The sequence below is a fragment of the Phasianus colchicus genome, chromosome 2, assembly GCF_987193195.1.
Source record: "Phasianus colchicus chromosome 2, bPhaCol1.hap1.1, whole genome shotgun sequence".
Classification (NCBI taxonomy): domain Eukaryota; kingdom Metazoa; phylum Chordata; class Aves; order Galliformes; family Phasianidae; genus Phasianus; species Phasianus colchicus.
The window spans coordinates 46,393,381-46,407,659 of record NC_143437.1 but is presented as its reverse complement, the minus strand read 5'-3'; the positions used below and the strand labels follow the sequence as shown (position 1 = coordinate 46,407,659).

Genomic DNA, 14,279 nt, shown 5'->3' with positions numbered 1-14,279 from the left:
TGTGACGCTGACTGACAGAATGCTTCTTGCAATGTAACAGGGTTTTTAATCTTGCCTACAACTTTTACAACAAATAACTGTTGAAGCAAATCCTAACATTTCTTTTCTTCAAATGAGAAAAAAAAGAATCAATGTTTGAAGTCTTGTACACATGTAAATAATTATCCATTAAAAATTGCATCAATGTGTTGCATTTATTACCTGTATTATTAAAGTTTTTCCACTATGTTTCTTTATGAATACGGGTCTTATTTTATGAAGAACGCTTCTGAAAGAATGCATGTATTAAGCTATACTGATATTTTTGCTTTTTTATTATTCTTTACTTCTTTTCTCTTATATTTTTTCTCTTATATTATTCCAAACAAATGAATGTAGGTGTATCAAGGTGTGAAGAAGCATGGCTTTTTGCAGCCACACATGTTGGCAGAGCAGGATGTGGTTATCACAACGTACGATGTCCTCCGTACTGAACTGAATTATGTGGACATACCCCATAGCAACAGCGAAGATGGGCGCCGTTTCAGGAACCAGAAGCGGTACATGGCCATCCCAAGCCCCTTAGTAGCAGTGGAATGGTGGAGGATCTGCCTTGATGAAGCACAAATGGTTGAATGTACTACTGCAAAGGTATGATGTATGACATTCCCAGTCATGCGTTATTTAACCTGAAGCAAGTTGGGAGGGAGTATTCATCTGCCAGAGGGGAGAAAGGCACTACAGAGGGACCTGGATAGCCTGGATTGATGGGCCAAGGTTAACTGCATGAGTTTCGATAAGGCCAAGTGTCGGGTCCTGCATTTTGGTCGCAACAACTCCAGGCAACCCTACAGGCTTGGGGAGGAGTGGCTGGAAAGCTGCCTGACGGAAAGGAATCTTGGTGGTACTGATGGTCAGTTGGCTGAATATGAGCCAGCAGTGTGCCCAGGTGGCCAAGAAGGCCAATGGCATCCTAGGTTGTATCAGGAATGGTGAGGTGAGCAGGACTAGGGAAGTCATCCTGCCCCTGTGCTTGGCGCTGGTGAGGCCTCACCTTGAGTACTGTGTTCAGTTCTGGGCAACTCAGTACAGAAAGGACATGGAGGTGCTGGAGCAGGTCCAAAGAAGGCAAACAAAGCTTGTGAGGGGCTTGGAGAATATGCCCTACCAGGAGAGACTGAAGGAACTGGGGCTGTTTAGTCTGGGGAAAAGGAGGCTGAGGGGAGACCTTATTGCTCTCTTCCAGTATCTGAAAAGTGCTTACAGCAAGAGAGGGGTTGGTCTCTTCTCACTGGTGACAGATGACAGGACGGGGAAAAATGGCCTCAAGCTGCACCATAAAACTTCTTTATGGAAAGGGTTGTTAAGCACAGGAATAGGATCCCCACGGAGGTGGTTGAGTCACCATCTCTGTACAAGTTTAAAAGCCGTTTGGATGTGGTGCTCAGAGACATGATTTAGCAGAGGGTTGTTAGGGTAGTATGGTTAGGTCGTGGTTGGATTTGATGATCTTTAAGGTCTTTTCCAACCTGAGCAATTCTATGATTCTATGAAAAGGTTCTGACAGGCTTATTAAAGTAACTAAATTAGCCTCCTAACATTCACTATGCTTGGGTCATTTGTTATTGTATCTTCTTTCAAAGTACATTTTCCGTTGGAGATTTTTTATTATTAAATGTTTCCTCTGTTGAAATTTTAGCAGACTGTGAAATATATCCAGCTCAAAAAAGCCTAATCTATACTGACAGTTCAAAGAACTAGGTCACCATGTTGTATGTAGCGTTTGATAATTTTCAAACAATGCTAGCCTGTTCTGTAACATGATTCAGAGGCTTAGATATGTAGCTTGGATCTAGAAGTTAAAAATAATCTACAATGTCTCTGGAAATTCTTAGGTCTGCAGAGGCAGACAATTTTAAATAGTGCTTTTCCAGTCTTTGTCCAAGATGGGAAGACAGAAATGCTGCTTACATAATGGTGTATAAGTCATAGTGTTCCTTTTATGTACACCAGTTTTGCTGTTTGTCTCTTGTGAACGTTTGATTGCACTTGATTTCTTCAAAGTGGACATGCTTTCATAATATATTGTACTGATGCTGCTTATAGATACGCTAATATTTTTAGACTGAAAATCTATTCTGAACAAGAAGAAATAGGAGAACGCAGTCTGAAAATATTTCTGTTTGGTTTTCCTTTCCGTTGGCTCTGCCTTTTTTCTAGGCTGCTGAAATGGCACTCCGTTTAAGTGGAATCAATCGCTGGTGTGTCAGTGGCACTCCCGTGCAGCGAGGATTAGAAGGTGAGATTTAATGCCACAGTGTCAGCTGTGAGTTTTCCTTGTTCTAATGATTAGGCAGTTGTTTGAAGCAGTTGAAATGTCTGCAAGTTTTGCTCAGAATTTACATTGTACTCTGATTTTGGAAGTCAGAAACTGTTAGTATGTAATAAAGTCACCAATAAATGTACTGATATAAAAATTGCAGAGCTTGAGATCTCATTTCCCTGGGTTAGGAAAAGTACTTTTAGGAAAGGAGAAGCTATGTGTCAAGCAGCTGTCTCAGGCCTTTTCTTCCATATCAAAGTGGGTAACTGTTAACCTCTCTATTATAACTAAAGAGTTTGCTCTCGTTGTAGAATCTGTCAAATACAGCAAGTCATGCTGTATTTGCTTTTTGTGTAGCCCTGTAAGAAATACTGTGGATGCTGACTGCTATGTACTTACCAACCATTAATATAAATTCTAGGAACTATATTAAAATAAAGCTCTGTGAAACTGCTTTAAGTCTATATAAGGACTTAATGAATTAAGATGAGTTGTAGAGTAGGGAGCTGTATGTTAGGTGTCATTTATCTGGTCTTTTTTGTGAGGTACTCAGTTTTTGCAGACAGGCTTTAGGCAAACATAGGAGTAAAGAAAGGGAACTAACTGAATCTTTTGATCTCCCTGTGTTCTCTGGTGGATTTAGGAATAAAGGCTACACCTTGAGGCAATCAGTTTGAAAGTGGATGAATCAGTGTAAGCATTTATGTACATTCCTGGTCTATTGTTAAAATACAAAATCATTGTAAAAGTCAGTATTGGATATTAATCCATTATGGAAATGTGAATAAAATTTATAAATACATATATTCGAGCATTCATAATTAATAAAGAAAACGCTGTAGTAGAAAGTGACTGATTTGTCAATTACCTTGATTGAGTCCCTTATGTTTGATAGGATTGATGTGTCACGTATCTGAAACATCATATTGTCTGTAATACATGCTGGTCTATCACTCAGGCTATACATAGGGGCCCCTGCCACACAGGACATGAAAACTGCTAATTTGAATCTGTACCTGCCACTGCTGTAATAAAGTAAGAATCACTCTCTTGTGCAGATAAGGTTCCAGGAGTTTGCTTCCCATCCTTTAAGATGTATATGGTGAATGTCTTATGGCTCTCAGCTGAATACTGAGATTATCATCAAGCTAAAAGAGTAAAGAATGTAGCCACTAGCAGGTCTTAAAGAACTTGAGAGTACTGTCATGTATGTCTGTTTCTCTGCTGTTCACATGAAGCACTTTTAATGTGTGCTCCTGTAGTTTTCCAGTAGGTTTCAGGTGCAAGTTTAAAGTTAGTGTGTTCTAAAAATTTTTCCTCTGAAAATGATGGACTTCTGAATTAGACAGAATTAGCAAGTTCTGTTCTGTCAAGGTAAGAAAACAATAGTCATGTATTTTGTTAATTTCTGCTGCTATAGTTGAAGAGAGGACATCTCCTGAATTACAGCCAATTTAGGATGGTGAGCAGACAGTTGGTGCACAGTAGGCTGTAAAGTAATAATACTGAGCAATATTGTTTGAGAAAAAGCTGGCAAACTTAGCTGACCATATGTAGTCATGTAATTTCTGCCTCTCACCCTTACTTTGAGAAGGTTTAGATTCATCAGTCTGAACTTGAAGTCAGGGAATTATCTCACAAACAGCCATATTCCAACAAGTTCTATAAAAATCAACAACTAACCAAAGGAGAGGCTCCTCCTCCACACCTAGTCCTCTGCCTCCTGGTAACTATTTTTTTGAGGGAATGACTGGAAAAGGTGATAGCTAAAATATATTTGCTTCAGGTATAATAAACTTTCTGTGAAAATTAACTTTTTTTTTTGGAGACATATTCTGAAGTATTAAAAACATGTAAAACTTCCTTTTCTTGGCAGATCTATATGGATTAGTCCTTTTCCTTGGAATTGATCCTTACTGGGTCAAACATTGGTGGGACCAGCTTTTGTATCGACCTTATTGTAGGAAGAATTCCCAGCCTCTCTACAGTCTGATTGCCAAGATAATGTGGAGATCAGCAAAGAAAGATGTGATCGACCAAGTAAGAATGAGATTTTTTGTTTTAAAATTTATGAAGATGACTTACAGCTTTATTTACAAATTTCTTTTTTTTTTCTTTTTAACTGCAGATTCAAATTCCCCCTCAGACAGAAAATATACACTGGCTTCACTTTTCTCCTGTGGAGAGACACTTCTATCATCGCCAGCATGAGGTGTGCTGCCAGGATGCATTGGCAAAACTCAGGAAGATTTCAGATTGGACTCTTAAGCTTAGTAGCCTAGATAGAAGGACTGTGACATCCATTCTGTACCCTTTGTTGCGGCTGAGGCAGGCCTGCTGTCATCCACAAGCTGTTCGAGGAGAGTTCTTGCCCTTACAGAAGAGGTGAGTTTTTATAAGTTCCTAAGTGGTTTATTTTATCTAAAATAAAACTTCAGTTGTCCCTCACAGTGCATTGTCTTATACAACTTTTAAACAAGCCTAATAAACTTCTTTAGTTAACTATGCAACTATGTCAGTGCCCAGCTAACTGACATCAGAGGTTGAATAGAAGACAGTAGAGTAGTTAGTGTAATTCTTATGCTAAAGAACATAAATAGTATTGAGAGACAATTGATTGTGCAGTAACAAGTTAGGCTTATGATGCTACTGAATACTAGGATGTTGCAGGTGACACAGTGTGAAACAAAACATTCTTTTTCAGTTTTAAACTGAACACCAATTTTCTTTGTTCCTGCAAAACTCACTTTCGTGAATGAAAACAACCAAGAAAATGAATAAGCAGGATTAGTTCTTTAAATCAAATACTTTTTTTTTAATGTGAGATTGTACAACTAGTGAATGTAGATCAGAATGTGAAAGCTGCTCTTTTTTTTGCATGCTTTTATGATCACCCTTTTCATAGGTGCTCTGCAAATAGCATCTAGCGGGGTCTTAGCCTTTATTAGGCCTAAAGTACATTGCTAGCACTTTCAGAAAAACATGGCTGCTACTTTTTTTTTTTTATGCCTTTGGAAGAGGCTTTTGAGAACAAGGTGTTTCTATTTGAAAATATTAGAGCACTGCTTATGTTGTTTCATTTTTAAGCTACAACAGGGAAGAACATGTACTTCATTACTCGCAATATTATTTCTACTATTTCCTGTGTTTGGTCATCTTTTCAATCTCCTTCCATCCTCTTGTGAAATGCTGTGTCTGTTCCTTCCTGCTCCTCATACAGGGCACCTTCAGTGTGTCTAAGCAGCTTTAAGTGACTTCTGAGCTATTTCACCAGGGACCAATAGTAGTCACTGTGCTGTGCCACTTTGTCTCACATTCTACGAATGTGGAAGCAAGAGAAAAGAACAAGGGAAAAATCAATGTCCCTACAACATAATCTGTATTCTGATGTGCCAGTGGAGTGTAAAAGAAATGTGTAAAACTGCATGTTGGAAATGGCTTAGTGAGCTGCAGTGATTCTAGTGGAAAGCCTCAGGAATGGCAGCTACATAGTAACTGTGGTTAAAAAATAATAAAAAAAACCTAACAATGAAAATTAAATCTATCTGAGGTTGATATGTACTATGAAAAGCTGTTTCCAAGCACTATTTGTATGTATTGGTGAACCAAACCTGTTGCTATTACTATTGCTTTTGTCATTTTTCTGGAAGCTGATGGTTTTGAGAATGAAAGGGAGGCAATAGTGGTAGAAACATCAAACTATGAGTAGCAGGTGTGTTGTGTCTTTATTAGTACATCTGCAGAATTATGCTAATTATAAATTATGATGATAGTAATTTAAAGCTTGCTCTGCTATTATACCAGAATAGAAACTTGGGGAACCAATTACTTAAATAGAACAATGTTGCAAGTAAGGTCATTTAAAGACATGATCAGGGATACCCTTCCTGCATGCTTGGGCAGAGACTGCACACAAGTGGTGTCTTCCTTACTCTTCTATAGCAACATACATCAAGTAGTAAATATTTCTCTTTAAAGTGAATGAATTGAGAAGCAGATTTCCAGTAGGGTAGAAGGGTATTATCCAGTTTCACAGCAGTAATAGTTGGTCATAGAAGCAGCCTCAGGTCAGATGTAGTAGACTGTTGTTGCATTTTACTTTCACATCTCTTTACATAATTCTTCTTCATGCCTGAATTTGTCCCTTGGCCTTACTTCAAGCTATTCTTTATGCTTCCTTTTTATTTCCCCCTCACTTCTTTTCTTACTTGGCCCTCTTATCTCTTTCCTTTATTTTTCTTTTCAGCTAATTCACTTCTAACTAAATTCCTCTGAAGAAATACAATTACAAACAAATGTAGAAAAGGAAGTCTAAAATGGTACTTGCTAATTATCACTGTTTTCTTTCCACATACACTTTACCTCAATATTTAATGTGTTTTGCATGTTTGATGGAGAGGGAAATATAGTCTCTCATGACTGTTTTCATTTCTCATTTTGTTCTCTGATCTTCCAGCAAAATTACATCTATTTTTGACTGTTTCCAGTTCTCTACTATAACAGAGCAACATATTTTGCCCTCTAAAATTATTTTACCTGGTTCTGATTTTTTTTCTTGTCTTCTCCCTATTTTTACTAGATGTCAATCTCTTGACATACTCAGTTTAGGGGAAAACTATATCTGGAAGAACAGCTGATAAAAATTTGTTCTGTTAACGTTTAGTCTCTAATAAATATTTGCACAGCCATTGTGTGCATGTAATATCTCAATTTTAATTCTGTTTTGTTGTGGTATAGCAGTTAGATCAATATAATGGGAAAGGCATTACCACAAAGCGTGATGACGGAAGAACCAGCACAAAAGAAAGGTGCTGTGAAGGAATGGAAGAATTGCTCCCTGATATTAGAAAATTCTAGGTTTGCAGGGGAAAGGCTCACCAAGGAGGAATCTCCAGAAAGAGATCCTTCCCCACTGTCTGTCAGCCCTTAAATGAAGCCTAAGAGAGGTGCAGCCAGGCTCCATCCCTTCTAGTCCCACAGCTGAATTGCCTTCACCTGTGCTCCCCGGGCTGACCAGGTCCTTTCCCCAGGTGCTCAATCAATGGCTCAGGACGTGACTCAGCAGTACATGTAGCTTAGTTTCAAACTTGTCACTTGGTCTCTATTCCAGCACCATGACCATGGAAGAACTGCTTACGTCTCTGCAGAAGAAATGTAGAACAGAGTGTGAGGAAGCTCACCGACAGCTGGTGTGTGCTCTTAACGGCTTAGCCGGTATCCATATCATTAAAGGTAAGACTTGGATAGCTGTTGTATATTTAAGTCTTGTGGTGGCTAATAATGGTTTTGATAGCATTTCTGAAACTGGGGCTTTTTCCATGCATGAGACCCTGGGAGAAGTAGGGAGTCTTATTAAAGAGTTTGTAACAAAACCAACATTACTAGATACAGAGAAAACTACTTCTGATTTTCCTTTATTTCTATCTTTCTGTCACTTACATGTACTGGGAGAATAAAAGAAATCATGTGTAATTATGCTTACATGTATAAAGTTGCTTATGTTTTATCAGCACCCTTCTTTCTGGGCTTTCTGTGTGTCCCTTACCATGTGCAAGTCCTAATGAACTCTGGAATCTACTCGCTGCTTTTCAAAGTCTGTGCTTTTGCCTAGCAGTTAAGTTTGTGCTGCCTGCTGTTCAGCTCTGTCAATGTGTTTAATGTGAGTTAGGAGGAAAAAAGCTTTGAATGAAAAACAAAAACAATTCTATTATTTTTAAATGTCCCAGAAAACAAAAATAATAATAAATTAGAGTGGCATGGATGTGAAAGAAATGCCTCTCTGCCTAGTACCTATTGCTCTAAAATTGAGAAGATGCTTGAGTTTTTTCCCAGCTCACTTTCTTTGAGAAGCAGATTGATTTAAAAAAAAAAAAAAAAAAAAAGCATTAATTGGAAACAGAAGTCAGACAGCTCTATTCTAGTGTGGTTTTTTTTCCCAGCATTATTGTTATGCTGTGTCTTGTTGATTAGCAAGGAGAAAGCAGAGAAAGCATACTTTTTTATTTAACTGCGATCCTACGAATCTAGTCATTAGTTTGAATTGTTATGGGCAGAAAAAAAAGTAATGTAGTTAAAATTGCTGTAGTCACACTTGGTCCCCACAGCTCCTCTGTGTTGCAGTGCTGGTGGTTTCATTCTGGTGGGAAAAGAGGTGTGAGGCTAGTTGTCAGCATATGAAATTCTCCATTGGAAGGAATGCAGTGCGTCGATTTCGCACGCAAGGATGCAGTTAGGATCTTCTTTATTTGCTGTCGTGCTTCTGCACCTTTCTTTTTCTTCATTTGTCTGTAGTTTCACATCACTACCAAATTTACAGTAAATGCTAATGCCTTTTGTTAATATAAGGAGAAATAGTACATTATCTTTGTTGCCCCTAAAAACAGTTTTGGCAATTTGTAGGTCTGCCTGTGCCATGGTTTCCTTATTCACTGCCAAGCCTGTGCATTACGCCATGGCTGTTGTGCTCCTCTATTCTGCATCCTGTATCTATTTTACAAAGCCTCTGCTATTGTGCTAGACCTGCATTTCTCTGTGCTATATGACTTCAGTTGTAAATAGCTCATTCTACATAGACACTAGTAACAAGCCATTATTCTCTATCAGACTATGGCTGTATCACACTGATTGTCAATTTCCACTTTTTTCTACTTTTTTTAATGTTTCCACTTTTATATACACTGCATTAATTTTGTATATCTTCTTAAATGGGTTTATCTCATTTGTTTTCTGAGAAGTGATTGTGATGCTGGCTTCATCTGCAGTTACGCTGTAAACATGTATGCAGTTATTTCTGTGTTTCTGAAGCATGACAGTTTTTCTTGTAGTTAGTACTCTGAAAGACTAATACATGAATGCACATTTATTACTAAATACCTGCAATGAGTTGTAGATGGTGGATTTTTTTTTAGTGTAATGTGCAAGATTTTCTTTATGTAGGCAATTGTGGATTAATATTTTAAGATCAAGAAATTTAAAAACTTGCAGTCACAAATGATACTTAGCTTAGAAACTTCCCTGCCCTGTTTAAGAGACAATGCTTTTGTCTTTTCTAGTTTTGGGGTGAGAAGAATGAGTATGGATTGTTTGACAGCAAGCTGTTTGTTATACAGCCTCTATGAAAATATCTTAGTTTATTTCAAATGATGTTTCAAATGTCAGCCCTGGCAGCCAGGATATTTAAAGATCACACAATATATGTATGCGGATGGTTTTGTTTTGATGATTATTTTTTTTAATCCAGGCGAATACACGTTAGCTGCGGAGCTGTACCGAGAAGTGTTACGTTCTTCTGAAGAGCACAAAGAAAAGCTCAAGACAGATTCCTTGCAAGTGAGTGAACATTATAACATAGAGAGACATGGTTAATAATTGGGATACTCTAGATTTAATTTAACAGGTTATGCCTTTCTTTCTCCCAAGTGGTGTACTGATTGACTCTTACAGCCAACTGTCATTATCGTGGTCTTTAGACAGGAATCTCTAGTGACCTTCATTTGTCTTTTTTAAAAAGCTGTTGTATTTCTAAAAAGCTCTTGCTTCACAGTCTTAATAATTCCCAGAAGCAGTGTATGATCTCCACCTGCTGTTCTGTAATAAATTTAACAAGCTGAATTCCTAGGCTTGTGTATGTGACCATGACTGCTCCCATTAATGCTATTATTTTACATACTAATGCAAATATAGGATGCTGAGATGACATTAAGAATGATATTAATGTGCCAAATGGTAGACAATAAAATTGTTGCACTATACAAGATGTTCTCTGAAATAGTATTGAAACATGGAGAAATTAATTTTCAGGAAAAACACGAATGTACTTCGGATACAATAGAAAAATATGAATATATATTAATGATCAATAAACAGTTATGTCTGTAACATATATTTCAAGAATTATCAGTTCTAAATTGACCGGAATTCTTTTCAGTATGACAAGATTTCAAGTGTGATCAGTTATCTATTTCTTTACTTTGCTTGCTCCATTAAGCAACTCAGTCTTTCAGTGACTTTATCTGGTTGTTTGATGCTTCCATTCTGCTTCTTCGATCTCTATAAAATTGAGGTTTTTTTCCTTTTCAGGTAATGTAACCATATCAGCATAAATTTAAGTAATATGTAACAAGGTTGTTAATGAATCTGTTTTACAGGATTGAATATGAAGTAAATTTTTTTTTTTAATGTACATTGCCTAGTATTATTGACTCTGTGTAATAAAATTCTGCTATTGAGTGCTTCCCAGCTTTGATTCTAGGAAAGTAGAAACTGCTGTGCTGGCTGGTGTTCTTCAGTGGCTTAATGTAGTAATAGGGTAAAGATGAAGTGAGTCCAGGGGGTGAGAAGGGAACAAGAACATAGTGGTGGAGGTTATTAAAAACAGTTTATAGAATATACATTAGGAATCTGATTTGGGATAGATAGGATAAACCTGGGATAAGAGGGAAGAGAGTGGCCTTGAAATAATATAGTATTTTTTTTTCTCCTTCCTTGAAAAGTAAGCAAAAAGATTTGCTTTATGCAGTCACCTTTTATTTACAAAACATGGTTAAAATTTTCTGGGGCTTTTTTTCCCTTATATTTTCTTCTTTAGTAGTTAGTGTGACTTGTACATATAATGTTCTGAATTATCTTACAGCACATTCTTGGTAAATAACTTGTTTTCCTTAATAGTCAAAGGCAGTTTTAGTTCAGACGATGAGTACAGGACACAATCTGAAAACTTGCCTATAAATTTGCTGCTTTCATTCCCATCTTTAGTAAAAATGAGGAAAACAATGTTTATTATAATATGCTGCCAGGAGGGGAGGGGGGAAGGGGAGAGAAATCATTTTAAATGATTTTCTTGCTGTTAGATTTAATTACTGATTAAGCATTTCCTGTCACTGTTATAGCAATGTATCTTTTCATTACTACTGTGACTTTTTTGTTTGTTTAGAGACTTCATTCCACACACAACTTGATGGAGTTGTTGGCAAAGCACACAGGAATTCCTCCAACTTTGCGTGACAGTCAGCTTTCAACAGAGGTAAATCTTGTTCACTTTTCTATAAATACGTTTTGAAGGACACCCTTCTATTTTTTTAATCCTTAAATATTTTCTCTAACCAAAACTTTCAAATTAACTACATGCATTCCTTTTCAGGTTGGTAAAATCAAATGATATAAAATATGTGAGATATGAGCAGAAATGACCAGCAAAATGACACTATTCTTAATGCTTCATTACTTATTCTGTTGAGTGTGTTTTATAGTGTTCTAACTCTTCTGAATTATGATTTTCCCCCACCCCTACAGTATTCACATGTAAATAACTTGCATAGAAGTTACTGATGAAGAGTGCCTCCTGATTTTTTTCCTTACACTTAACTTTTATAATTCTAAATGCAGATAGTCAGAGTTTTTTCTATATAGATGAAGTTTATTTTTCCTGTATAGGTTCCCTCAATTCAAAAAAAAGTTTCCCTGTCTTATAGAATATAAATCTACTGCTTTCTAACTCATGTTTTTAGTCATGCTTTGAAGCTGTTTTTCTACCTATTTTTTTGGTGCTGTGTGAATAATTTGAAACATCCTTGAGAAGGTTCTGCTTTTTTACTTTCTTCACAGACTGAATTTTTCCAGTGGTGTTTGACCAAGCTTTCCCTGTAATACTTACATTGTACTTACACACCCTGCAGTAGCAAGTTCTTCCCTGTCTAGAAAAATTGACCATCTTTGGCCAGACAAGCAAGTCACTGCATGACAGTCTCTGTCTGTATATGCTTTTTAAAACTGTATCCTTATCAGGGAAGTCTCTGATAAAATAGCTGGTGTCATGTGCTAGTGTGGGATCCTCCCATATAAAAAAAGGCTATAAATTGCCCTGTATGACTCACAAATAATAAAGAGATGCTCAGGGTTTCTTTTGGGTTCTGGGTCTAATCATGCCCCATCAGTGTAGGCCAAGTAAAAACAAAGGAAACAAGAAGTGATGGTGAGGAAGAAGAAAGGAGAAGTTTAATTCTTCTTTGATGTAGCTGGATGGGTATTTACAATTAATTCTTTAAGGCCTTTCTCCAAATTACACAGATACAGGACATGAGTAGGAGCAATAATTTTTGTAAGCCATCCTGCTGGTATTGGTTTTCCTCTGGGAAAACAGCCCTGCTGTGTTCAATTGTTTATCCCCTGGCATTTGGCAGAAGGGTCCTCTCTACTGATGGGTGGGTTATTGATCCAGAGGCCAACTTGAGGGTGAGTCTGAATCCACAATGAGAATGTGTGGCTGCTTCTTATTATGCCTTTTCTTATGTTATGTACTCAGTCCTTTCAAACTAACTAAATCTGGTGCTTGTGATGAGCTCACATTCAGCTTATGTTCCAGTTAGTTTCTAGCATATGTCATCATCCTTGAATTCATATTGCACTTGCACTCCTTTGCTTCCTTTTTGTTTGTCTTTGAGAGTTTGTGGTGCCAGTTCCATGAAGTTTATGGAGTGGGGAGACCACCAGGCTGCAGCCTGGTCAACCTATGTGGTGCAGTAATTCAAGCTGTAATTTGTGCCCAAGGATGCTTTAAGGGCACCTCAGAGGTAGATACTTTCTGATGGTTTATGCCATTCTGAATCCTCACCTTCCCTGAGGCACATGTTACAGTGTACTTCAGTAATGTGACAGGCCCCCTGTTGTTGGTGATGCCCATTTTGCTTTTTGAAATCTGCTATTTTGTACTCTAAGTCTGTCTTTCTTTAGATCAGAGAAATCCAGTTCTTTCAGCCTCTCCATTTATGTCATGGTGATCAGTTTCTGTATTTGCATATCTGATATTTTTCTTTTCAGTGCAAGTTTTGCATATAGACAGCACTTTACTTTCTTTTTCTGAGAATTGCTGTCTTAAATACTTAGAGGAGCTTCTACCACTGTTACTGTCCTTTCTTTTTTACTTGCCTTAAAACTCTAGCAATTTATTTATACTACTTTTTCCTGATATCAACATCAAAATATTTCACTTATAAAGCAGAGCTTGTTTATTGTATTACAGTTGTGAACAATTACGAAGATTTTTCTGTTCATCAGGTTTTAAGTAAGATATTAAGTAATCTGGTACTGATAATATCTCAGAGATGATAGCATGGACAATATCATGCATATCACAACACGTTTTCCCTGTCAAAAGTAACTTATTTACAAAAAAAAAAAATCAAATGCATCTAAAAATAATAAAATTTAAACCCTTAATTTAAACCTATATGTAAGTTATGTGTGGTGGTGAAGTTAAACTGTGTGGTTCTCATTATTCTAGGATCTCTTTATTGTTTGGCTTCAATATAATGTATTTTAATATACAGAGAAGTAAGAATAATTAATAATTTAACTCATAATTCCTGTTCCTTTTATAATTCACCGTATTCCTATTGTATTATTAGGTCTAGTCCAAAAGCAAAATGGCATAGTATATTTGCATAATTATAAGTAGTAGTATAATTTTACTTCTCAGGTGTTTTCTTTGGACTTACTAGTAAATGCTTGATTCTAGAGGGGGGAAAAAAACCTAAATATTGCTGGAGAAAGAAACATGGGAGTTTCTGCATTTTTCTACTACATAAATATGAATTGTGGATGAGTAAGTTAAACTCTCATCTCCATACAGGCAGAACAACTTCGACAGCATTATATGAGTAAATCCAATGCAGAAGTCGCAGAAGCCCATCAGGCTTTACAGCCAGTTTTACAGACCATTCGGGAGCTCCAGAGAAAGGCAGGTACCTTGTACATATTTAGTCACTGGATATTCTTATAACTATTTAAAGTAATGTGTTTATCCAGAACTCCAAGCTTTTATTGTCTGTAACAGTTCTTTGAAGCTCTGTTTGTAGTGAGACTTAAGCAGTATGTGCATATACACAGAGCCTCAAAATATTCTGTTGACTGCACAAAGAGGTTCACAGTGCTTGATGAAAGGATGGCTTAGAAAAGAAACACATGGTAGTGGTGAGATGAT

The 14,279-nt window shown here is 37.0% G+C and overlaps 1 protein-coding gene across 1 annotated transcript in view; it reads left to right on the top strand.

The window, feature by feature from the left end:
* Window positions 1-14,279, top strand: part of SHPRH (SNF2 histone linker PHD RING helicase) — a 55,253-nt gene that overhangs the window by 13,502 nt on the left and 27,472 nt on the right. The window contains exons 11-18 of the mRNA XM_031612295.2: window positions 379-630; window positions 2,200-2,278; window positions 4,179-4,342; window positions 4,431-4,687; window positions 7,413-7,534; window positions 9,543-9,631; window positions 11,235-11,324; window positions 13,929-14,036. Coding sequence (XP_031468155.2) covers window positions 379-630; window positions 2,200-2,278; window positions 4,179-4,342; window positions 4,431-4,687; window positions 7,413-7,534; window positions 9,543-9,631; window positions 11,235-11,324; window positions 13,929-14,036 — 1,161 coding nt within the window. The remainder of the gene's footprint in view (window positions 1-378; window positions 631-2,199; window positions 2,279-4,178; window positions 4,343-4,430; window positions 4,688-7,412; window positions 7,535-9,542; window positions 9,632-11,234; window positions 11,325-13,928; window positions 14,037-14,279) is intronic.